The sequence below is a fragment of the Vipera berus genome (assembly GCF_964194415.1).
Source record: "Vipera berus genome assembly, chromosome: 1".
NCBI classification, from domain to species: Eukaryota; Metazoa; Chordata; class Lepidosauria; order Squamata; family Viperidae; genus Vipera; species Vipera berus.
This window is the reverse complement of record NC_138202.1, coordinates 68,821,567-68,848,881: the sequence shown is the minus strand read 5'-3', so window position 1 is coordinate 68,848,881 and position 27,315 is coordinate 68,821,567. Positions and strand designations below refer to the sequence as shown.

General features: G+C 37.4%; 1 protein-coding gene across 1 annotated transcript in view; it reads left to right on the top strand.

The window, feature by feature from the left end:
• Window positions 1-9,593: 9,593 nt before the first annotated feature.
• LOC308666700 (cytosolic phospholipase A2 epsilon-like) overlaps window positions 9,594-27,315 on the top strand; it is a gene marked incomplete at both ends in the record, with an annotated part of 41,655 nt that continues 23,933 nt past the window's right edge. Inside the window, 10 exons of the mRNA XM_081325596.1 lie at window positions 9,594-9,672; window positions 13,883-14,019; window positions 15,836-15,964; window positions 17,390-17,430; window positions 17,754-17,796; window positions 18,873-18,930; window positions 20,791-20,948; window positions 21,656-21,742; window positions 23,248-23,285; window positions 23,804-23,939. Of these exons, the coding sequence (XP_081181722.1) occupies window positions 9,594-9,672; window positions 13,883-14,019; window positions 15,836-15,964; window positions 17,390-17,430; window positions 17,754-17,796; window positions 18,873-18,930; window positions 20,791-20,948; window positions 21,656-21,742; window positions 23,248-23,285; window positions 23,804-23,939 (906 nt within the window). The remainder of the gene's footprint in view (window positions 9,673-13,882; window positions 14,020-15,835; window positions 15,965-17,389; window positions 17,431-17,753; window positions 17,797-18,872; window positions 18,931-20,790; window positions 20,949-21,655; window positions 21,743-23,247; window positions 23,286-23,803; window positions 23,940-27,315) is intronic.

The window sequence follows — 27,315 nt, the reverse complement described above, 5'->3', positions numbered from 1 at the left end:
CCCCAGTCCTGTAGGCATTTCTGTCAATGTGTCAGTATCTTTAGATATTCAACTATAATTATGGTCATAAGTGCTAAATGCATTGTAGATTTTGTCCTGACATCCACCCATCACACCACCCAAAATTTTAACAAGTAAGTCTGAAAAAATGTACTAATACTCTTATTTACATCAAGAATAACAGTGGAATGGGCGGTCAGGAGACACTCTGCTGCTCTTTGCACATGCAGAATGGAAAATGTTGCGAACCTTGTAACACAGTAGTCCTAAGGCTACCTCTGCATTTTTTCCCCATTAAAAAGTAGAGGATTTTTTTTTTCTTTTTTAGCAGTATGAGCCCCTGGTAATCAAACTGGGAAGCTTGCAGTTATTGGATAAAGCTTTTAGTTATGGTACAGTGTTTCTGTGAAAAGGAAAAAAAGTTTAAGGCTAGTAGTGCTACTCCAGCATTGAGAATATAATTAGCTTTTCTTGCAAAATAAAATCTTCTGTTGCTCCTTGTCCTGGCTTCCAACTGTTCTCCTTTCATTCTGGCTTGATAAAGCTGGGGTCTTCAAACTTGGTCCTTTTATGACTTGAGGAATTCTGGGAGTTGAAGTCCAGAAGTCATAAAAGGGCCAAGTTTGAAGACCCCTGTGATAAAGGAACCCAAATGTACAAGTCCTGGCTTAGCAGCATTTTAAAGGAGCAAAGCTTCACACTGTCCTTTATTCCCACCAACATTTTTTTTTACTTTGGAGAAAAAGAGGAGAGTGAAAGTGATGGAAACTGCAGAGACAAGACAAGTCAGTCACTTAGTGGCTTGCAAATATTTAAACAGGCCTAGCTCTGTAATAAGCAGGCCTATCTATGTATCACGCATGTATGTATGTATGTATGTATGTATGTATGTATGTATGTATGTGGTTTCCAGAAGCTGAAAATGACTTTTTTTTTATTTTAATCCCATTTATATCCTGCCCTTCTCCGAAGACTCAGGGCAGCTTACAATCTAAGCACAAATTAATGTGCTTAGCAATAGCCTTCATTCTATGTATATGCCTGCTTATTAGGGCTTTCAGCCCCCCCCCCAAGCGGCATTATTACAAAGTCAGCTTAATTGCCCCCAACAATCTGGGTCCTCATTTTACCTACCTCGGAAGGATGGAAGGCTGAGTCAACCTTGAGCCTGGTGGGATGCGAACCTGCACTAATTGCAGGCAGCTGGTGTTACTTAAGGAGGCATTAGCCCACTGCTCCACCAAGACTTGATGGCACACACAGGTAACCCTCAACTTATTACCACAATTGGGACCAGAATTTCCATTGCTAAGCAAGGGGGTTGTCTATCATGCCCAATTCTGCTACCTTTTTTGCCTCAGTTGTTAAGCAAATCACTATAGTTCAGCGAATCATATGGCCATTAAGTGAATCTGATTCAGGATTGAACAACAATTAGCAGACCTGAGGAGATTTGTTACCATGAATAAAATATTCATGGATGCAGAACTGGAGGAGATTCAGAAAAACTGTGAAAATGGAAGACCCCAAAAGAATAGTAGAATAGTAGAAGAAACTGGACTTCCAGAAGTGGAATCCACACAGAGAACCGGTTGTTCACATAATTGAACCCCACCACTGCTGCCAGCATTGAAAGTAGTGCCCCAAAAGACAAGAGCAGGAAAGAACAGAAACAAGTAATTTAAAGAACATAAAAGAGGAAAAAATGGGAGACTTAAGGATTAAGACAATCCTCATAAATAATATTGGCTTTGCACCAGAAAAAATGAAGAAACTTTAGAAACACAAGGCAACAAACAATAGCAAGAGTGGGGAAAATATAATGGAATGAGGCATAAATCATCCAGTTTAAGCAAAACTAGCTATTAGAACCAGCGCCAATTCCAAATATAGACCGTATACTTATATTCAAGTATAAATGGCATTAGAAATTCTGAAAATGGAAAACAAATGAAAAGAAAACAATCCAGTTTTGGAAAGATCTATGGGAAACTCGAAAAGACTATAATAAAAAAGCTATATGGATAAAGTAATTTGAAGGTGAATTTAGTAAAAAAAATCAAATGAATGAAATAATAATGGAGCAATAATGATTAAAAATCATATGAAAAGGATTAAAAATTGGACATCTCCTGGAAATCAAGAATTGCATGACTTTTGGTTCAAATATCTGATAGCTTACATACAATTATAGATAAATAGCTTAATGAAATATTGCATAAAGACAACATCAATGGCTGGTTGACAACTGGCAAAACTTATCTGATTCAAAAACACCCAGCAAAAAGACCAAGAAACTATATGTTTGTTTATGTTTATGTTTATTGGACTTATATACCGCCCTTCTCCCATAGGACTCAGGGCGGTTCACAAGGAATTTAAAATAACAATACACATTACAAAAGTTAAGAACAATTAAAATAATTAAATTTGGTCCTTGAATAAAATAAAACCCCTATTAAACTCCAATTAAAACCCAATTAAATAAAATTACAAATTAAAATTCCCAGTCCTGGCCGGAAAGCTCAAAGAGCCAGGTCTTCAGGTCCCGGCGGAATGAACGAAGGTCAGGGGCAGTCCTGAGCTCTATGGACAGCTGGTTCCAAAGGGCAGGCACACCCACAGAGAAGGCCGTCCCCCTGGGTGTTACCCGCCAGCAATCCTTTGCAGGCGGTACCCTGAGGAGGCCCTTCCTGTGGGAGCACACAGGACGAAGGGAGCTTGATGCCGGCAGCAGGTGTTCCCTCAAATATCCCGGACCCAAGCCGTTTAGGGCTTTATAGGTCATCACCAGCACCTTGAATCTCACCCGGAGGGCAACCAGAAGCCAATGCAGCTCGTGGAGCAGAGGTGTTACATGGGAGTATCGGGAAACCCCCATCACAACTCGCATGGCTGCATTCTGCACCAGCTGAAGCCTCCGAGTGGTCCCCAAGGGCAGCCCCATATAGAGAGCGTTGCAGTAGTTCAACCGGGAGGTCACGAGTGCATGAGTGACTGTGCGTAGGGCATCTTGGTCCAGATAGGGCCACAACTGGTGCACCAGGCGAACCTGGGCAAAGGCCCCCTGGTCACGGCTCCTATATGATCTTCAAAACTGAGCCGCGAATCCAGGAGGATGCCCAAGTTGCTAGCCCTATCAACGGGGGGGGGGTAACACCTCACCCTCATCATTAAAGGTGGAATAGACTGGTTAACCCGAGATGCCGGTACACACAGCCACTCAGTCTTGGCAGGATTGAGACGAAGCCTGTTTCTCCCCATCCAGACCCAGACCGCATCCAGGCAATGGGACATCACAGCGAGGGCATCGCTGGGTTGGTTCGGGGTGGAAAGAAAAAGCTGGGTATCATCAGCATACTGGTGATACCCCACCCCGAAACCATGAATGATCTCGCCCAGCGGCTTCATATAGATGTTGAACAGGAGGGGAGAGAGAACCGACCCCTGAGGAACTCCACAAATGAGAGGCTTCGGGGCGGATCTCTGCCCTCCCATCAACACCGACTGCGAGCGGCACAGGAGATAGGAGAAGAACCACTGTAAAACAGTGCCTCCCACTCCCAACCCCCTGAGACGCCGCAGTAGGATACCATGGTCGATGGTATCAAAAGCCGCTGAGAGATCTAATAGGACTAGAACAGAGGAACAACCCCTGTCCCGAGCCCGCCAGAGATCATTCACCAGCGCGACCAATGCTGTCTCCATGCTGTACCCGGGCCTGAAGCCTGATTGGTATGGGTCAAGGTAATCAGTTTCCTCCAGGAACAGAGGAAGCTGATACGCCACCACACTCTCAACAACCTTCGCCAAAAAGTGAAGGTTGGAGACCGGACGATAATTATTTAAAATCGCTGGGTCCAGGGCAGGCTTCTTGAGAAGGGGCCTCACCACCGCCTCCTTCAAAGCAGCGGGGAAGACACCCTCACTCAAAGAGGCAGATATTACTGCCTGGAACCAGCTTCGTGTCTCCTCCTGAGCTGCATAAATCAGCCAGGAGGGACACGGGTCCAATAAACAGGTGGTGGAGCTCAGCCTCCCCATAATCCTGTCCACATCATCAGCGGAAACAGGATCAAACTCAGTCCAGATAACATGCTCAAGACCGTCCGATTCCTCCACATCAGACTCTGCCCAGTCAGAGTCCAAACCAGCCCGGATCTGAGCGATTTTGTCCGTCAGATGATGACTAAATTCCTCGGCCTGACCCTGCAAGGGCTCCTCCCTCACCTCCTGATTAAGAAGGGAACGAGTCACCCTAAACAGGGCGGCCGGGGGATTGTCTGTGGACACGATGAGGGCAGCGAAGTAGTTAGCCCTCGCTGTCCTCATCGCCACAAGATAAGACCTTACAAAGGTTCTTAACTGCAATCGGTCAGATTCGGAATGGCTGGACCTCCAACCGCTCTCTAGACCCCGTCTCCGACACTTCATCTCCCGGAGCTCCACAGAAAACCATGGAGCCCAACGGGATCTGCACCGGGTCAGGGGTCGCAAGGGTACAATACAGTTGAGTGCCTCGGCGGCCGCCCTTTCCCACACATCCACCAAGGCATCGACTGGGCTGTGAGTGAGGGCAATGGGTATAGACCCAAGCGCCATCTGGAACCGTTCTGGGTCCATTAGGTGCCTGGGGCGGAACCACCTGGTCAGTTCCGCAGCCCAGTGGTGGGGGGTGGCATAACGGAAGACCAGCCACAGGAGGTGATGATTGGACCATGACAGGGGAACAATAGTTGGTGAACCCCCTCCCAAATCATCCAACCAATAGCATGCTTGCCTACAGTGTTTAAATTACTCAAAGGCATAATAACAGACAACATCCAAAATTGTTTAGAAGAAAATAACATCCAGTAGAATAGAAAGGAAATAAAAAGAAAAGCAGTGGTACAAAAATTAACTTTTGATTCATAAAATGGTTCTGGAGAATTACAATAGCTGAAAAACCAATTTACATATTGTTTGGATTTTTTAATCAAAAGGTTTTTGATTCATTCCCACATAGCTGGATCATCAAACATTTGGAAACAACTGGTATCAGTAAAAACATTAGAATGCCTACAGAAAAAATAATGGGACAGTAGAAGACATGATTAGTGGTTGGAAATAATTATTTTTGTTATTTGTCATTACTATCATTCTATTTTGGTGGTCTTGAAGAAAACAAATTTTGGCTAACAAACAACAAATTATGCTACCTAATGACTTTAGGTTTAGGTTTAGGTTTTATTAAATTTTTATACCGCCCTTCTCCCGAAGGACTCAGGGCGGTGAGTCCTGATCTTGAAGCTGTATGGAAAATCAGGAATCAAAATTCAGTTATTGATAAATATCATAAGAATTTTTAGCCCAGATATAAAAGACAAAATAAAATGATGGAAACACCATTAAAGCCATCAATACCTGGGCTATACCTGCTTTAGTTATGTGCCCCTCTTTCCACTTTTTATACTTGCCCGTTTTGTCTTTCAATTTATCAGAGAGTTCATGCTGGTTTCTTTTGAGAGCTGTCATTTTTCTTCTTCATTGGTGTTGTGCTAGACTGGGCTTTTATAATCTCACTTTTCAAAATTTCCCAAGCTTCTTGAGTTGTTTTCCCCTTTAGGATTCTCATCCATTGAATCCTTGCCAAGCTCTTTCTAGGTTTATTGAAATTAGCTCTCTTAAAATCCAGGACTCTAGTTTGACTGTGTTCTGTTGCTTGTGCTTGCATAATGTTGAATTCCAATATTGTACGGTCACTCCCCTCCAAGGTTCCTGTGGTTTCAACATCTTCTATCATTTCATCTCTGTTAGTGAGAATTAAGTCCAATATGGCTGATCCCCTAGTTCCCTTCTCTATTTTTGGGGAGACAAAGTTGTCTGCTAGGTTGGTAAGGAATCTGTTTGATCTTCCACTTGGAGTAGAGTTTGTCTCCCAGTTGATGTCAGAGTAGTTAAAGTCCCCCATTACTATTGTGATGTGCTTCCTACATACCTTAGTTAACTGACTAGCAAAAAATTCATCTATTACCTCTGTTTGGTTGGGTGGCCTATAGTATACACCTATGGCAATGTCATTTTTTCTCCCTTTTATATTGACCTGCATCATCATATACTGCTGGAATTATTAAATGGACATAAGCTGAACTGGATAAACAAAAAGGTTAATTCTCACTGTGCATTACATCCCCATAGGAATATTAATAGATTATACCTGGAGGCAGAAGTTTACTTCAGGTCAAACAAATTGTCAAAGAAGAATAGCATACATTGGCTGATGCATAAAAGATAGCCAAGAAAACAAGCATTGGTGCCAGTTAAAAATTGGAACTTACTGTACTTGCAGGAAACAGCACATTGAAATAATGTAATAAAAAACAAAAACAGAATGCTGCCACAGAAAAGCATGGTCAATTGCTTCAAGGATCAAGGAAAAAGAGGATAAAGATAACCTCTGGTAATGGCATACGACTGGAATATTTAAAAAAAAGAAAAAGAAAAGAAAGTGAAGGCTTGATTTTGGATGTACAAGAACAAGCTATTGGAACTAATGTGATTAAGGCCAAAATTGAAAAGTCATTAAACAGTAGATTGTGCAAAGAAACAGAAGAAATGGTAGATCATATACTCAGGTCATTCAAGAAAATTACACAAATTGATTATAAAAAACACAACACAATTGCCAAAACAATTCACTGGAATATCTTTAGAAATTTACATGTACCGGTAATGAATAATTAGTGGGAATATATAGTTGAAGAAGTCATAAAAATTAGCAGGTTAAAATATTGTGGAATTTCCAAATAGAGTCTTGGCTTGTATCACACCAGACACAACTGTGCTTAAAAAGAAATTGTGAATAATTGATGTGGGCAATATCAGGAAATAGTAGAATAGAAGACAAAGAATTGGAGAAGATCAAAAAAGTATCCCGATCTGAAAATCTGAAGTTGAAAATTCTGCCATAAACCAGTTGTGGTAGTCCTCCCATTGGTCATTAGCACTCTGGGTACCATACTCAAAAAAATCTTGTGCAGCACTTAGGAAATCTGTGCATCGATAAATTTTCTTATCAGTCAATTGCAAAAGGTCACATTATTGGGATCCACATATCTACTACACTAATACATCATGATATCCTAGTTTGTGGATATAGATATGAATTCATAAAGCCAACACTATGGTAGTTAAAGAACTGGCACCTATGATTTCCCATTGTTGTGTACTGTAAATAATAATAAGTGCTCCAGTAGAGAAACCATTGGGCAGAATTTTGAGAATCAATTGCTTATTACTGTTCTTCCCCCCCCCAAAAAACCTGACCCCAGTCTAGCACTATAGAAGAGAAACATATTTAATATCCACATGGGTAACCATTGTTATCTTTTCAACTAATGTTTTTCAATGAAGACAAACAATTTTAGAGTCAATATCAATCAAGTTGGGAAGAAAGGATTGGTTTGTTCATGCTATTAGCAATGGTTTCTTCAAAGGTATGTCATGCTTTGGCATTTGCTGTAATACTGATGTAAGCGGGAATTATTTTTTTGTTGTTGTTCCAGAAGAAGAGAAGGTGTGGCGCTGAATCATTTTTGAAATACTGTATGCTGATTCAAAAGCTGTACATCTCTCTGAACATTCACAGTATTGCTCTCACCTGCCCTCAAGAACATTCAGCCTACACAGTTTTGCCAGATCATAACATGGAAGTGTCTAGAAATTTACCTGTTTTGGTAAGCTTTATTTCTATTTGTATCCTCTTATGTGGAGTTAAAACAATGCTAGGTGTCCTTTTTATGTTCTATATACCAGCATGTTGAATGTATCTTAGCAATTGTAGCTTTCTCCTTCCCACCCATCTCTTGTGGAAATTATTACAGAATGTGGGAACTATTCAAAATGGTATTCATCAAATGTGAGCAAAGTTATCAAATGTCAGGATGGATCATGCCTGTGAATATTAGATTTATTTGTCTATTTAAATAAATAAACTCCAGTAGACTCCAGTTACTGGGTTCAGAACAGTACTATTGAGTTGATTGACCTTAGTAATTTAAATAATAAAACTGACTGTGATAGGTCACTATGGAAAATCAGATACTGTATTAAGTAGATCATTGGTATTATCCCATAAGGCTAGCAATGGCTTCTCCATTCTCTGTTTATATTCACACAATTGATATCCCTGTGAGAATCAAGAAATTTTATAGTCAGTTTGTAATGATTATGTAATGAGTCCTGGTGGCACAGTGGTTAGAATGCAGTATTGTAGGCTAACTCTGCCTACATATCAGGAGTTCAATCCTGGCGGGATCAAGGTTGACTAAACCTTCCATTTTTCTGAGGTTGGTAAAATGAGGACCCAGATTGTTGGGGGGAAAATGCTGACTCCGTAAACTGCTTACAAAGTGCTGTAAAGCAATATGGACCAGTATATAAATCTAAGTGTTACTGCTATTGCTATTCCAGAATGCAAGCCTACCTGGTAACCTAGGAATAGCCACAATTTGGATCTATCTCTTAACTGAAACATTTGTTAGGGTTGTGCAAACAGATCCAAGTATCAAGAGGGTAGTTCTCTCTAAGAGTTGGCATGGTTACTTCAGGCTTATTTTCTGGATAGCTATAGCTGTGTTTCAGCAGTAGTGCAGGTGAAGGGATTTTCTGTGCATACACATACATAACTACAAGATTAGAAAAGATCGCCAGGAGCTCTGATGTGCCTTCAAAAGCCAAGGCTGTCAAAGCGCTTCAAGCAATAGTTTGGAAAGTACCTTTGCTTGTTTCACAAAGTATCTTTGGAAATGATTTGTGCAGCCTTGGTATTCCTCTTTCTTGAGTGTGTAAGAATTAATGTCTTGATTTTAATCATTTCTCCAGAATGACATTGCCACCTTGTCATTCTGCAATGATAGTTCTGGTTTTACTAAATAAGCAGTGTGAAGGTATGAAAATTACCTGCATACCGTCAACAGCAACTCAGAAAAATCTACAAATATAATGTGCCACAAGACAGTTTATTTCATTCATACCTTTTGTAAATATGCACAGCTTATGCAATTGATGAATTATTTAAATATGATCATTATTTCCTCTGGGGCTAAACTCTAATTGTGTAGAATGTTGCATAAGGAATATTCTGATAATATTCTATTTCTTTTCTTTAATTAATTAATGCAAAGAATGGATATATGCTTGTAGCACCCCAATGTGTATTGCTACAGACTAGAATAAATGAATGGCAATTACACAAAAGTTGTGTATATTAACTATGAGAAAAACTTTTCTGATGATCAGAACTGTTTAACAGCAAAGATGAGGGGTTTTTTCCCCCATTAAAAATACTTTAGCAGATGCTGGATCCCATCTAATGGGGGATTCAATCTTGCAATGGAGAATAAGTCTAAATGATTCTCAGATGCTTACAAGACAATTTGTACCTCCTCTTAAAGGCCTAAGCCTTTTAATATTTGCTAGAATAAAGATTCAAGTTCATTTTGAGTTTCTGGGATCCGTATGACATTTTTCTGCTCAGCACTACTCTCTTCCAACCATTCCAATTTCTGACCTGCAATTCACAACCTTAATGTTGTTTTCAATACATTATTATTATGCAGGGAGAGGTATCACCTTGTTGTTTCCTTACCATAAGAGTGATCAGAGCAAGGAATCTCCGGAAAGCAGATCTACGTGAGTACCCTTTGTATATTCCCCCCCCCCTTAGTAAACAGTAGTAAACTGGTGTTGGGACTAGATTGCTTAAAGAGATTCACTAAGAATCACTCTTCACCACTTCTGACTTACCAAAGCAAACTAAGGTATTGAAGCTTAGTCATTAAATATATTCTTCCTGCAGGATAAACTCTTAAGTTCCTTGCATTTTAAAATTCTGGCATGTTTCTCTGACTCTTTCATTTTTTTTTCTTAATAGACTTTTACACCGCAAGGAGTGGCACTCTAGCTTACAATTTAAAGCAAACGTAGAACCTGTAGCCAGCAGTGGTTGTTGAAGTACTGTACAACTTTCGGAAGCTCCAGCTAACAAGATCAATTGTCGATAAAGGAAAATATTTGTAGCTCAGGGTTGAAATAAGGGGTCCCTGGTGCTCTCTGAGTTTGCTTATTTTCTTGCAGACATTTCATTACCCAAACTAGATAACATCATCAGTGTTAGAAAGGGGTGGGGTTTGCTCTCAATTAATTTATGTAGACGTAAACAACAACTACATACTGTGCAAAAGAGACAATGAACAAGCCAAAAAAGGAAGCAAAACAACCAAAACACCTCCCCACCAACATAGATTAACATCAGACCAAGAATCAAGAAGTAAACAATACCCTAAACAAGGAACTGCCAAACAAGCTAACAGTAAACAGCCCAACCAAAGAAACTCCAAGACCACTCCCACCAACACTGGAAGGGCAAGCCGTCATCCTCATTGTCAGCCATTCAGTCATGTCCGATCCTTGGCCATTCTATGGATCAGCACTCTCTACGCTCACACTGCCATGGTCATCTCAGTGTCATCCTTTATAGTGTCCAGCCAGCAAGTACCAGGAAGGGCCCCTGCTCCTTTTCCCACTGATTTTGCCCCATTTTATGACCTTCCTTGCCACAGTTGTTAAGTGAATCACTGCAGTTGTTAAGTTAGTAGCATGCTTGTTTAGTGAATCTGGCTTCCCCATTGACTTTGCTTGTCAGAAGTTCACAAAAGGTTCATATTACTCCTGCAACTGTCATAAATATGAGTCAGTTTCCAAGCATCTGGATTTTGATCACATGACTGTGTGGATGCTGCAACAGTTGTAAGTGTGAAAAACAGTCATGTCACCTTTTTTCCGTGCCATTGTAGCTTTTTTTTAAAATACAAGTTTTATTGATTTTTTAGTTTTACATCCAGGTATTTATGAAGCAATACGGTGGTTGGGTAGTTAAAAGTAAACAATAGTAAATAACAAAGTCATTTGTAGATAGGTCAAGTTACATCAACGAGAATTCCCTCTCCAATTCCCTTAGTTATGATAGCATAGTCAAATTAATCAAATTAATACATTTCTAATTATAACACAATCAATTAGAACAATTTTCATTATATTTTCACATATACATATCCATGTCCTGTTTTTACATTTTATCTAATTGGAATAGGATAATCTGAACTAGCCTATAATATATAAAAGAAAACTTAATTTTCGGGTAGCCCACATTTCCCCATTTCATTATATAGTAATTATCCTCTCTAAAATACATATATTGTTCATTTCAGTGCATTCTTATGTTATACAAATTTATTCTATTTAACATCTTAATAGTTCACTAATTATTGAGAAAATATCTTTTGTTGCATCCTTCCAAATTCTGTAAAATAAGTCAATTCTAATAGCTAACTTTCCTTTCCTTTAAAGGTCTAAAAGTTAAGTATAAAGTCAATCTGTATCTTTTAAAGATTCCCCTTAGCCCATTAAGAAAATTTTTTAGCTCTATCATTACAACAAATATATTCTATTTAACATCTTAGTAGTTCATCCATTTTTAAAAATAATATCTTTTATTATACCATTGCAAATTCTATAATATAATTCAAATTTATGTTCTAATAGCTAATCTATTTCATTATATAGTAATTATGATATCTGAAATACATACATATGCTATTTGTCATTCTTACAATTCATCTATAGTTAAGAAAGTATGTTTTATTAAAAGGTAAAGGTAAAGGTTCCCCCGCACATGCGTGCTAGTCGTTTCCGACTCTAGGGGCCGGTGCTCATCTCCGTTTCAAAGCCGAAGAGCCAGCGCTTGTCCGAGGACGACTCCGTGGTCATGTGGCCGGCATGACTAGACGCCAAAGGCGCACGGAACGCTGTTACCTTCCCACCGTAGTGGTCCCTATTTTTCTACTTGCATTTTTACGTGCTTTTGAACTGCTAGGTTGGCAGAAGCTGGGACGAGTAACAGGCGCTCACTCTGTTACGCGGCACTCGGGATTCGACCCGCCAAACTGCCGACCTTCTGATCGACAAGCTCAGCGTCCTAACCCTTAAAAATCTAGATCCTAAATATAGACTCAGTTTATATCTTTTAACAACTGAGAGAAAAATTTAAGCTTTATTATTGCAAGTCCTAACACTTGCAACAGAAAAAGAAGAAAAATTCATTTAAGTCTAATTCTAGCTTTCTTTTTGTGCCAGGCAGGCTTCAATATCATTGCCTTTAGCTTCTCAAATGTGTCGCCCTTTCTTCCTATGCAGATTGTTTGAATCCAGGAAGACCATCCAGTTATCAATTTATCATAGAGACTGACCCCTTTGTAGTCATTAAATTTTTGTTCCAGTAAATCCAATCTCCATGTTTGGCGTAGTGCAGTTGTTCTTAGTTCACTCTGGTCTTCTTCTTCTTTCCAATACATCTGGCTTATGTAAGAGGTCATATCTGGTATTGTAATTATTGTTTGGTTGATTGAAGTGTTGGTGTACTGTATTTGAAGGCCTTTGGCATCCTCCATCTTAGTATTGCTTTCTTCAGCTTCTGTTGCTTGTTGGAATGTAGCTTTTATAGTTGAAATCAAAGTTTGGGCTTCAGGGCTCTCAGATTGTACTTGTTGTACTTTAAAGTCCCCTGTTTTGTTGTTAAATTCCACATCCTCTGTTCATTTTTGGATTGTCAATTCATCAATTGAAGTAAGAGTCTCATTTGGTGCGTTTGTGCTATCAAATTTGTGTTTAAGTCTGGCTTTTATTTCTGCAGTCATTGCCAGAATTGTATCAAGTATGAGTTTATAGTCAAGTGGTGGGATATATTCTTCCATTTCTTTAATATTTTACAGATAGGCCTTCAGTGGAGGCTATTTTAATAAAAGTCAATAAATGTCCACCTCCACTATTCCTAAAGGTTGTTTTCAGTGCCAGGTGTTCCCAATTTTTATCTTTAAAGATAGTGTCAAGGACAAATCTGTTAGTCAGGTCTCAGAGTAAAAAAAAAAGGTTTACTTGCTATACCAGGTTTTGCCACAAGATGTACTCAATAGCATGTACAATCCTTTTGCAGAGTAATATAATATAAGTCTTTTATCCAATTAATTCATTTTTAGTAATAAATAGGGTAGTAGGTCCCCTTAAAAATAGACAATAAAAACATTTTAGTGGCCCAAAAATTTCAGAAGTACAGATGGAGTTGCTTAGTTATTTAGCTTAGTCATTTAATTTCTTTTGAGGCTTTAAGGCTGTAAATCCCCAAGTAAGAGTTGCCAAATTTTCAAGAAGGGGAAAAAAGATTTTCAAGAAAGTCCCACAGGAAAGTAATTAGGGAAATAAGAAGGGTAAGGTCTCACCCAAATTCCCCAGAATGCTTCATTGTGCTTGATAGTGATTTTGGCTTTCAGCAGGGAACGGCTTAGTGATCAGCCATGTTAATGGCTGATCTCTTCTTCTTCAGGCCAGAGGAGTAACTCCAGATCAAATGGAGGGCTGCTGCCCTTCCGCGATCGCAGAGAGATAGCCTTCTCATGGTGGTCACCCCTCCAGGGCAACTTTTAACCCTTTGCAGGGTCCTCCAATGAAGTAAGACCGGACGGCAGTGGAAGAGCTTCTCCCGGCACATCCGCCAGCGCCACGTGCACAAACCAGAAGCCAGTGCCATTGTAGCTTTGAACAGTCACTAAATGAACTGTTGTAAGTCAAGGGCAACCTGTAAATCATTCTGTTATGCCCTCTAATATTAGATTGCAAATTTAGCCCAGGTCAAAGGAGGGAGGATTGAGAGATATTATGTATACAGTGAAAGTGTACATTCTCTTCTTCTTCAAGTGTACCAATGTTGCCTTAATCTTCTCTGTAAATGTATGCTACAGAGTAATATCATCGGCCACATAATTATTTATACTTTGATCTTTTACAACAGTAAGCCATCCTGACTGCTACTCAAAGCTACAGCTGCCAACTGCTTCATCTGCACAGTTCCAAACAAAGACCATTCACAACTGCAAAGACCCCGTCTGGAATGAAACTTTTCATTTCATAGTGCAGCCCAAAGTAAAGGTAATAAACTCAATGTTTATTTTATTTCAGTGGTTGTGTGATCATGGCAGGGCAGAAGACGTGAATACGTAATTAGGAAAACTATGGCCAGTATTGGTAAAGTGGCCACCACATTTTCCAGACTTATAAAGAGAGTATGGCTTAATAAGAAGCTGACAGAACATACAAAGATCCAGGTCTATAGAGCCTGCATCCTGAGCACGCTCTTGTACTGCAGTGAGTCTTGGACCCTTTACGCATGGCAGGAGAGAAAGTTAAACACATGGCTTTTTGAGTTAGCTGGCCTGGACTGAGGGGTTTTACGGTTTTTAAATTCTAATTTTAAATTTTGGGGCTATTGATTTAATTTTATTTTAATTTTTATATGGTATTGTTTTAATTTTGCCCTATAAACCGCCCTCAGTCCTTCGGGAAAAGGGCGGTATATAAATTGAATTAAATAAATAAATAAATAAATAAATAAATAAATAAATAAATAAATAAATAAATAAATAAATAAATAAGCGCTGTCTCCGATGTATTCTTGGTATCACCTGGCATCTTAAAGTTCCAAATAGGGCAGTCCTTGAATGTGCTGGAATTTCTAGCATGTATACACTATTGAAACAATTATGTCTATGCTGGCTTGGGCATGTCGTGAGAATGGCTGATGGTCGGATTCCGAAAGATATATGGAGAACTAGTGCAGGGAAAGCACCCCAGTCGGAGACCAGAGTTGCGATATAATGATATCTGCAAGAGGGATCTAAAGGCCTTGGGAATGGACATTAACAGCTGGGAAAACCTGATCTCTGATTGGTCAGCCCTCAGTGTGGAAGGGACTGCCACTCTCGAATTGGCCTTTTTAGCCACACCAGATGCTGCTTTAGGACCTCTTTCCAGAGCACGATACCATAGTATCTTGAGACTGAAGGATGCCAATGTTCATTTATATTTCAAATGCTGTGTCTTAAGTTGGTGAATTCTATGTAGCTGGTGTATTGGATCCAAATATTGACAAAGTGGATCTTCGGGGGCACAAAAGGGGATGGCAAGAGAAGTTGTAACAGGGCAATACAAGCCTCATTCCATTTCAATATTCACCAACAAACCTCACTCATGCACAAAAGGGGCAGAACTTGCAGCATGAAGCCAAATGCAATCTTAATTTTTCTGATAAAAACACCAACCTTCTGTAGATGTCTATGGAGATTCTCAGTCATCCAGGTCATGGTTGTCCCAAAAGTTCTTTTTTCAAGAGGCAAGTGGACTTCTTGTTATTCTTTGAAGATGTTTCTCTTCTCTTCCAAGAAGCTTCTTCAGCTCTGACTGGATGGTGGGGAATGGAAGGATTTATATTCCTATAACCAGCTGTCTGCAAGGAATATAAATCCTTCCATTCCCCACCATCCAGTCAGAGCTGAAGAAGCTTCTTGGATGAGAAGTGAAATATCTTCAAAGAAAATGTCTTCAAAGTAAAACTAGAAAGTCCACTTGCCTCTTGGAAAAGCACCTTTGGGACTTCTGTAGATGCCCATAATCAATGTATTTGTAGCCTCCATTTCCAAAACTTGACATTTTGAGCAGCTGTTAGACCTACCATGCAAGGAGTATCTACTTCCACAATCCTACAGAAGTGCTTTCTTATCAGATTCCTATTTTTAATAACAGCAGAGAATGAAATATACAGCACATCTCATCATACACTTCCTTTTAACCTAAACTAAAAAAAACCTTCATTCCTTCAACCTCTCCTTGCCCAGTGCTATCCCCATCCAAATGTACATTCCACCCTTTATGGTATGTCTATTTAACAACCTTTCATTTCTTTTACCAGAATGTATTGGAGCTGAATGTTCATGATGATGATGTCTGTCAGGATGACCATCTTTTCACTGTACGCTTTGATATAGCAAGACTCCCGTTGAATGAAAAAGTGCTCATGCGTTTTAACTGTAACCAAAAGGTCTGTGTAACCTTAATTAACATTTTAACAGAGCAATTTTGGGTGTTTACTGAAAAGTAATCAATTATTTTGCATGAACATGTACACATCAAACTGATGTAATCTTTTCCCACCCTGAACTAATATACAAACTAGAATGCAATTATCCTTTTATTTTCACACTTTACTAAACAGTATAGTGAAGCCTTAGTAAAAAAAATGCACATGTAAAAATATATTATGGATAGGTTTATATTATGAAAAATGCCTTGCAAAAAATATGTTAGGGAAAATTGGTGCAAAACTATACCTGGGTTTTTGAGCATATGGAAAAAAGTGTTTTGGTTGGAAGGCATTTATTTTTAGAATCCAAAATTATGTAGTAACTGGAGAGAACATTTGCTTGCAGAAATCTGTTTCTATCTTATTTTTCATTTGTTTTTACTGTGTTTTATTCTAGCATCATTTTTCCATCATTGAAAACCATTTTGTAATGTTTCTATACATGTACTTTTAAAAATAAATATAAATACATTTTGAAGCATAGCAGCTCAGTATGATAACCTCTAAAATAAAAATCCTCTAAAAAGAGCCTTGGTGGAGCAGTGGGCTAATGCCTCCTTAAGTAACACCAGCTGCCTGCAATTAGGTTCAAGTCCCACCAGGCTCAAGGTTGACTCAGCCTTCCATCTTTCCGAGGTAGATAAAATGAGGACCCAGATTGTTGGGGGCAATAAGCTGACTTTGTAAAAATGCCGCTTGGGGGGGGGGGGCAAAAGCCCTAATAAGCAGGCATATACATAGAATGAAGGCTATTGCTAAGCACATTGATTTGTGCTTCTTAGATTGTAAGCTGCCCTGAGTCTTCGGAGAAGGGCGGGATATAAATGGGAATTTAAAAAAAAGAATTATAGTGTTTGTTAACAATCAATTATAGACCAGAGAGCTAGAGAGAGATGAGCTTGAGTTTTCCCTTTCTTGAGACTAGTCCATCTTTTACAGATATAATGAGAGCGGAATGGAGTTAGTAGACAACTAAGTTAGGGTCTTGTATCTCATTCTCAGAGCACTGGAAATGATAAACAAATGTGAACTATGCAACCATGCAAACTTGCATATACTACCCAGCCTATCATTTTACATGCTGGTGATATTAAGTGTGAGCTGTTTGTAAGAGATTTGGAATAATATCTTTTTTTTTTACTGTTCTACTCTTAGTTCCATTTGGTGTGCCTGTTCAACCGTTATGATTTACTGTTATAAATTTATTCAGCAATTATGGTTAAAATCCAGCTAGTATTATGCTTGAACATAACAGTAATATAAAGAATAGGCATCTTTGTGCCTGCTGTAGTGAGATTACAGCTCTTAGAATTCTTTTTTAAAAAAAAACGTTTAGAACTTATTTTGGTAGGAAAATGTGCAATTATTTTCCTCTAATTTCAGGAACACGAGGAGCTGGAATTAGAATTTGAGTTACTACACAGGTGGGTAAAATCAGAATCTAAATAATCTCTACAGAATCTACAATATCCCTGCTTGTCATCTGTATGAAATACTGGGGAATATTTTCTTTCACTGATAGTAAGATCTAACGATACTGTACTGTTTAGCAGTCCGGCTTTGCAAAACCTCATAAGAAACTTTGTATTTTAAACATTCTGAGCTACTAGTGGTTTTCCCTGTTATTTTCAACATTTCTAGGAATTGCCATAGGACTTTAAAAAAAACCTATAAAACTCCTGCCTTGCTGTATCACCTTTGCTTATGTATAGCAAAATAAAGTAATTATAATATGATTTTTTTTTAGATTAGGAATTTCTGAAATAATCATTACAAATGGAGTTCTTCTGGTAAGTATTTTATCTATTTGCCCATGATACTGTCTTCTTCACTAAGAATAATTGAGACATCATTTTCATAACCAAACCCCAAACCACTTTTTGTGTAAATTTGATTGTGGCTTTGCAAAAAAAAAATTGCTTCTGTTCTAGCTTATTGTCTCAGGCTTGTAAACATTTATTTACCAATTTATTCCATTTTTCCTGATCTTTTTAGTCAAGCTATCGGTAGAATTTGAAGTGTTTGAAATTCCAGCACTATTTGCTTTCCATACAAAAAGAAAAAAAACTGATACTTTTTTTCCAATTGTATCCTATTTGTTTTTTTACTATAAAGTTATCAATATATAGATATTCCGTCTCTTTATTATAATAAATATGTTGTAAAAACTGCTTTTTTACTATTTCTAGGGCTATTTTCTATAGTGCAAGCAATATATAAAATAAGAATATTTTACATGTGTCAATATACTTATATTTTATATATCATATATTATGAATATATAGTAATAGTAATAAATAAAACATTAAAAATAAAATATTTTTATATTTATTAAACTATCCCACTGATTTAATAGTTATATTCCTTGTACAGATTTTATATATTTTATATATGATATGTTAAATACATACATACATACATACATACATACATACATACATACATAATGTTTGTCACTTGTCTTTAAATATATTGACAAAATATTTACATTTCAGTAGTTGCTCTCAGCCATATCATGTTATAGGAATGATAAAGCCACTGTTTTCACTATTGTTTTCAACACTTGTAGGAATTGCTATAGGATTATAGCCAATGGTGGGATTCAAATATGTGAATGACCGGTTCTCTGTGTGGATGCCGCTTCCAGAAGTCCATTCTGGGTCTGGGCAACAAAAAATTAGCTACTAGTTCTGCTGAAGTGGTGCGAACCGGCTGAATCCCACCACTGATTATAGCAATTCATCCACCCCATAAACCATACTGGTTGGCATACCATCCTGTCATTCAGATGGAAAAACAATAGCAGGAATTTTACACTTTAATTTCAAACTTAAGAGTCCTCTAATATTTTCTTGTGTTTTTTTAGTCTCGACAAGTTTCCTGCTTGGAGGTTGAGGTGGAGAAGAAAAAGGCGCTAAACTCAAGTAATATTACTTTTTCTGTAAACTCACAGAAGGTGTAACATCTGTAATCATGCAGGGTGTGGCTCCCACCCTGATGGTATTCCAGAAATTTAAAAAAACAACTGGCTGTTCTTCCAGTTCTTGGGGTAGGGTGGCTGCCAAGTCCCTGACATTTCTGGTACTATGTGGAGTTTCTCCTATACAGACATTTATTTATTTATTTATTTTATTAAACTTCTATGTCGCCCATCTCACTAAGGCGACACTAAGCAGCTATTTGATGTATTCTGTTTGTCATTATTTATCTACTCCAATGTCTCTTAAAATATGCTCCAGGACCCTCGGAGATCCTCAAAATTTTGTCAGCCTACACAATATTAAAATCCCTAAGCAAGTGGGAAGTGGCAGCATCATCAAATGTGTCAGTTTTAATTTTTGATATGGTACTTAAGAATAAATATAACTCATACAAACAAAAGGTCTCTTGGGGTCCTCTATTGTTGTTTTTTTTAAGTGGGAAGGATTCTTGAGAGGAAAAAAGTTTAAGAAACACTGATCTGCTCTTTTAAAATGTAAACTGAATTGCTCTGGAGTTGGGTGGCCAGTAAATCTAACAGATAAATGAGATTCATCAGGAATTATCTCTTTAACCTATTTCAGTTCTACTCAAGCTGTGTGAAAAAGATATTTCTAATAAAGGAATATTGTCATTTGAAATCAGTGAAGTACCAGGCAACATTGTATACTGTAGTTATTCTATGAGAACATGGAGCTGGATTTTCCCTTCTATTTTCCCTTCCTACTACTTGTGAATTGGGACTGGTGGTGCTCTTAGTTCTGCTGAGAAGAATAAAAGACCAGGTTGAGAATAAATGGATGAGCAGGAAGTCCCAAGAACTGTACAGCTGTCTGCTGAAAAGTATGGATAGCTTAGTTTGGAAAGGTTGCTTGCTTCCTTCCTTGGAAATATAGAAGTTCTGTTTAGACCTAACTCAAAAACTTGGTGCATCCTATGTTTTTGGGTAAGGTCTAAACAGAACTTGTATATTTCCTGCACTCTTAGTTAATTAGCAACTCCCACTGGCATATCTTGAGCCTTGAGCTTTCTTCTCTCCCTTCTTTGGCCTTTCCTGTCCAGCACTGCTAACACTTTTGTTTCTTCTTTTTGTTTCCTCTTTCCACAGGGAATATGGAAGGGTAGGTGTTGACATAAGTGTATTTCAGTTTTTCCATGTGAGAGATTGGTTGGTATATAAATATGGAGATAAGCTGATTTTATAAACTGGATGTTTTATTTTGTTCATTCAACTAATTTGTTGGGTTGTGGTTTCTGACACGTATAGCTATCTATATGCACATACAATAGCTATACAAGTGGGCCTCATTCATACACTTTGGATGGACAGTAAATTTCCAGCATTAGTTTTAGCTAGAGTTGGCAGTTTATATTAGCCACATGGGGAAATTTGCACTTTAAATATTCTTTCTTTCTTTCTTTCTTTCTTTCTTTCTTTCTTTCTTTCTTTCTTTCTTTCTTTCTTTCTTTCTTTCTTTCTTTCTTTCTTTCTTTCTTTCTTTCTCTCTCTCTCTCTCTCCCTCTCCCTCTCCCTCTCCCTCTCCCTCTCCCTCTCCCTCTCACTTACTTACTTTTAAATTAAGGATAATCTTCCTTTAATGTGGCATAATCTTGCCTACCACGTGATAGTCTTAAATTAGTCATTTTATCAGCATCTACTGCTCCATTGTGGCATCTTCTGCCTGGATTACTGAAATGCATTCTAGATGGATTCTTTCATTGTAGACCCATTTTGTTTTTTAAAAAGTGGCATTAAAAACATATGCAATTGCTTTTGTAAACACTCTTTTCCTTTTCTTTTATAGAAAAAAGACTATATCTTATTGCAAAAGGATCTCATGAAGAACATAAGGAATTTAGTTTGGGTTTTGACTTCTGTATGAAATCTACATTTCACTATATTAAATATAAACACCCAACATTGGATATTAGATTACCAAAGAAGGATCTAGATTATTTATTTGTGAGTTTATTATCAAATGTTATTTTCTTATTGAAGGCTCTGTTCTTATTGTATCAGTTTTGAACAAATTTATACTGAAGAATGGCACAAATTGCACAGAGATAGAAGAGAATATTTGTAGCTCAAGGTTCAACCAGGGGATCTTTAGGACTCTCTGAGATGGTGAATGAGGGTGAATATACATGTCCCAGGATAATGTTGCGGGATCCAATCTGTGTCAATCACTGGAACCAGAGGTTTTTGTCTTCCAAGCTTTCAGACTTGTGTCGGAGCCCATCTCCCTGCTACAGAGACGTTCCCTGAGGATGGGGGCTCCACCACAAGTCCAAAAGCTCAGAAGACAAAAACCTCTGGTCCTGGTGACCAACCCAGATTGGATCTCTGAGCTTGATTGTTTTCTTGCAGACAATTCATTACTCAGCTAGGTAACATTAACCAGTGTTAGAAGGGAGTGGGATTTTGTTCTTGGTTTATATCCTTGTGACTTGCCCTGTCAGTGATGATGAGAGTGGTCTTGATGGTTACTTGATTAGACTATAGTTTACTATTTATTTGACTGAGTTGGTAGTTCTTTGACTGGGCTATAATGCTTGATTGGTGGTCTAATAGTAATCTTGGTGTTAATCTCTGCCTATCTGGGTATTGATTGATTGCATATCGTCCTACTTTCTACTCTTTTGGGTACACAAGTGTAATTATCTTTCCAGGAGCCATGTTCTTATAATAAAGAAGAAAAATCTATAAAAGTGGAAGTAAATGCAATTCCTCAGACCAAGAAAATAGTATTAGCTGAGGTAAGAGTAGAATTTTGCTGAATATTGGTTTAAACTGCTTCCATGTTTTAAACTGACTTCTCCCACAATCTGGGGTATGATCTGCATGGGGAAAAAATCTCAAATATTTATGAAAATAGTCTGGAATAGAAGGTCTGCACCAATTTCTATCATTTGTATTTTAAAATCTATTTTTGCAATATAAAGGTTCCAAAAAGAACAATGTACTGTAGGTATGCATTTTTACCAAAGGTTCTTGATATGTTCAATGAATTGCATGCTTAGAATCATGTAATAATATATTAGTTAAGTAAAGCAACAGAATGCAGAACCATAGGATTTAAACAGAAGATGTTGCTGCTTTGATGAATGGACTGTGTTTCTATTCATGCAGAGGAAATATTTTGCTCTTTTGACTGCAGTCCTCTGTACTTCTCTGTTTCTTCTGTTGAATCCTACAGACCTCAGACATAGCAGTGGAAAGATCAACATACCATCTTAATATAATCAATTGCATTCTGAACTTGAATTCCAGGTTCTTTGCATCCAACAAATTTTATTGATTTGTCTCAGAAAACAACACTCAAGTTAGAACCATCATTGCGTTAATTACCAATTATGATAAAAGTAATAAACAGCAATTGCTCTCACCAACCTATGCTTCAAATGTAAAATTAAACTTAAAAACTCTTAAACTAAAAATTCTTCTTCAAGATTTTGAGAAATGTTGTAATATGCAGATGGATGTAAATGCAATTCATTTTTCATTAAAAACTGCATCGTTGTTTTGATTGTGGTATGTGTCTGTGTCTGTATATCTTCATGTCAGTCTGGACTCCTAGTGACTGCCTGGTCAAGTTTTGTAGTTTTCTTGGCATGGTTTCTTAGAAAGTGGTTTTACCATTGTCTTTTTCTAAGGGATGATGGAGAGTGATTATCCCAAGGTCACCCAGCTGGCTTTATGCCTAACACTGGACTAGAAGTCACAGTCTCCTGGTTTCTAGCTTGATGCCTTAATCAACACATCAAACTTGTTTTAAGTTGACTACAAATTGTATTTGGTTGACAGCCTATATCCTGCTGAAAAACGTGTTGACGAACTACTTAAAATATCCATGAAATATTCACATGGTCTCAAAAATGAATTCTTAATTCACAAGCTTAAGTACTTGTGATTATATATACCGTTCAGAATAATATCAACTATCCGGTAACCAATTTATGTCTAGGGTTCTGGCCCAGCAAGTGAATTGTATACAGCTACTTTTTTTATATGTGTGCCATAAATTACAGATGATTCCTGGAATGAAAGATTTATTTATTTATTTATTTATTTATTTGTTTTTATAAACCGCCCCTCTCCCGAGGGACTCGGGGCGGTGTACAGAGTAAGACAGGCAACAAAATGAAACAGTATTGAAAAACAATAATCAAAGCAAAACAAACTGGGACCCCAATTAGAGCTATCTATTAGAGCTAGATGTTAATAATGTAAAGAAACCTATATTTGTATTCTGAATTTTCAGAATAAGAAATTTGCTTTGCATGTGAAGACAGAAGACTGGTAAGACATCCATCCTCTCTTGGATGGTAATGGCTACAATTTTAACAATTCTGTTTATTTCTGTTCTATTCTGTTTAATTTCCCCAACCTTTGTTTGGGGACTTGTTCCTAAAAGAATTAGCAGTGTTTGCATTATTTAAGGCCAATTATTTTTTTTTGTTGTAATTACATGTACATGTGATATGTATGTAGGGTTGTGGCATGAATTCCAAAGTCACTTTTAATAGCAAAAGAGATGATGTAGGTAGTGGCATTCTGTTTTGTACACATGATAAACAAAATAAATACTATGGAAAAACATTGTATAAATATTGTCATTTGCCATTTAAAAACAAATTACTTTATAACTTGTTCTTCTCATGTCATATTTATTAAGTAGTCACTATAGGATTATTGAAAAAAACAAGCTGTCACTCAAGATTTCCTTGATCATTAGCATTTTCAAGTAATGAAGAAGGTTCCAAATATGAAGATGGAACAGGTCTGCCGACATTTATTTATTTCTGTATTTAATTCAGTAAGACCAATCCTGACCTCCGCTTGGGATATGACCTTTGTTCACAAGAGCAAGATTTCTTACACAAAAGAAAGAACATTGTCACTGGTGCCTTGAAGAAGGTTCTCAGGCTAGAAAAGGACTTGCAGGACCATGAGGTGTGTATGATTCAGAATGTCAGTTATTCCTGAAGGATTCCAATTGACCACATACAGACATCATGATGAGGATTAATCTAATCTCTCATTGTCTTGTGTGTCTCCATTTCTTCAGCTGCTCATGCAGTAATAAGAATTGCCACTTGTGGGCAAGCACTCACCAAATATCTGAAAGGAAGTTAGAAACAATATTCCTTAATTCTAGAAGGTGAAACATTTGACTGACCGTTAGGAAATGGTCAACCAAATAAATTAAATGAAAGAACTAGTTGGTTGAGATGGTGAATTCCCTCTCATTGGATGCTTAACTGGAGATTACACAGCCATTTGTGGGGAAAACATTAATCTGGATTTCTACACTGTATAAGAGATCAAACCTGATGGCAGAAGTGGCTGCCTTGAATTCTATGATGTTAGAATTGAAGGCAGCCAATTCTAGCTGATGTCACCATGTTGGATTAATCGAAACTGAGGTTCATTTTGAAACTTGTTGTAGTTAATTTATTAAGCAAAGCACAATGAATCTTGCCTGCAGTTAATTTAACTAAATAAACCACATTGTGGCTTATAAAGAAAACATTTTTAACAAACTAAAGTTAAGATTGACAATAATTTAAGGTTTGAGAATAACTTGAAAATTAGCTTAGCTGAATGGGAAGCGAAAGCTCCCAATTTCTTTTCCTACCTCTTTTAGTCTGTCTTAATTCTAATTTCAAATCTGGTATCTCTAACAATTATATTATAATTATAATTGTAATAATGCCATACCACATCAGATATTTAAACCAAATATCCTAGTTGAGGTTAAAGGGCTGCGTATTTACAGGCGAGGGTTCCTATGAATGGAAATCCTGTCTGTACAAGGATTAACGAAGCAGGCTTTATAACTGTAATAGAAAGATTTATTTACAGCAAATATATAATATGGATAAGCAAAGATTACTATCTAGCCCAGGGGTGTCGAACTGCTGGCCTGCAGGCCGGTTGCATCATGCGGAGGCTGTGCCCACCCCAGCTCTGGCAATGCGAAAAAAATCATGATACATTGCGACACGTCACGTGACTCGGCGAGTTTGACACCCATGATCCTACTAGGAAGTGAGTCAAAGGACCATATGCTCTATATGCATATGAGAAAGAAGACAGATGGAAATGACCACAAATAGCATTCTTATACACAAACAGCAGGCACAGTGATAGACAAAGAGGAGACACAGAGTACATCCTTAACTCTCTGTCCACAGCTTACTGCCACCTTGTGCCCTGGAAACAATCCAGTGTTGAAAAGTCAGTACTATTAGAATTACAATGTAATTAGATACCAATAGAAGAGAATATGTGTAACTCAGAGATTAACTGTGGAGTCCTTGGAACTCTCTAAGCTTGCTTCTTTTCTTGAAGATGTTTCATTACCCAGATAAGAAGCATTTGTAGATTGGTGGGGTTGTTGTTTCCATTTTGGTAGTTCCTTGATTAGACCGTTGTTTACTACTTGACTGATCATCTGGAGTTAATCCTAGTACCAATCCCTGCTTATGCAATTGTTGATTGCTAGTGAGGAGTGTTCCATTCTTTTTGTTTCCTTTTTAACTGTTTTATAGTTACTTTTGTTGTTGTTGTTGTTAGTTGTGAAGTCATGTCCGACCCATCGCGACCCCATGGAGCCGGTGTGTAAATGTTGTTTACCTGCTTATCTGTTGATGAATGCCAAGCTGCCAGGACTTCCCTAGCTTTTTCTGGATTTAGCTTGATCTAGGATGCTCACAGTTTCCTAGTTGAATCTATGGTTAGGTCTGTCCATATGTTGTGAAATAAGGAATTTTCATCATGTCTTCTCACTGCTAGCTGGTGCTCAGACTCTTGGTTTACTTAAGATCCTTTGGAGGGATTTAGTTAATTTGTATGCTACAGTGATGCATCTGTTAGTTGTTTCTGAGATGTTTTGATATATGGCAGTGTTATTCTTTTTCATAGCTTGTGTTGGTTGTGCTGTAGAGGATTGAGTGTCAGATACATTTTGATGAAGTATTTCGTAGTTACTTTGGTAGTGGAGCATTTAGTTAGTGTGGGTAATTTTTCAATAGGCTTGTGTTTCTCATTTGCCATCATTGTTTAAGGAAACTTCCCTGTAGAACTCAAAGAGACTTATTAAAAATGATGGATGCCAAAAGTTTAATTCCATAGTTACATAAATTTTTCATAAATAGTTAGTCTATGTGGAAAGATCCATTTTTAATAACTAGGACTAAATTTAAAGGCATACTTTTTTGGTTGCAAGGCTATTTTTGTTTGGATATGTTAGTTATGCTGAATTGTGTTAGTTATGCTGAATTATGAATGTTATTTATGCTGCATTATTATATGCTGAACCTGCTGCTTCTTTCTTAAAATGAGATACTTTTACATATTTAAACTGTAAATTACAGACACGTTTAGCACCTCTGAATAGTTCACATTCCTAACCTATTTATCATAAGCAAATATTTTATACTAAAGATATTAATCAGCCAGGTAATTCTACAAACCTTTTAGATGGCTGCTAGCCAAAGTTTTAATAGCTTCATTTTGGTTGTATATGCCCTACGTAATAGTGTTGACTTGTCCCACTATTGTATATTAGCTTCTCTGTTTTTGATATATTAATAATGCAAACATTTCTGATATGCAAATATAATTCAGTAGGACACATCTTAACATAATATAAGTCATGAGTTAATACCATGTGCCCTTTTCACACATCTTCCCATCCAGTAGTTAAAAGAATAGAATTACATTTTACTACAGCTGACGAGTCATCCTGAAATGGCAGAATATAAATGTGATATATAAATAAAGAAATAAACTTTAGTGCATTATATTGCTATAGTGTAGTGTATACTATATAATGTAATATAAATCATATATAATGTAAATAATTTTATAATTTGTAAAGATATAATAAACATATAATTATATATGTTTGCATAACAAACTATAAATTACATTATACTACAGTAGTATAGAATACAGTAGTATAGAATAGTATTTATATGAATATGTCACAAACACTGTAGATAAGACATTGCAGAAGAGAGATATTTTTTGTAATATAATCAAATAACTGGATAATAATAATAATAATAATAATAATAATAATAATAATAATAATAATAATAATAATAATAATAATAATAATAATAATAACATTAATAATAATGTTGGAAGGGACCTTGGAGGTCTTCTAGTCCAACCCACTGCTCAGGCAGGAAACCCTATACCATTTCAGGCAAATGGCTGTCCAGTCTCTTCTTAAAAACCTCCAGTGTTGGAGCATTCACCACCTCTGGAGGCAGGTTGTTCCACTGGTTAATTGTTCTAACTGTCAGGAAGTTTCTCC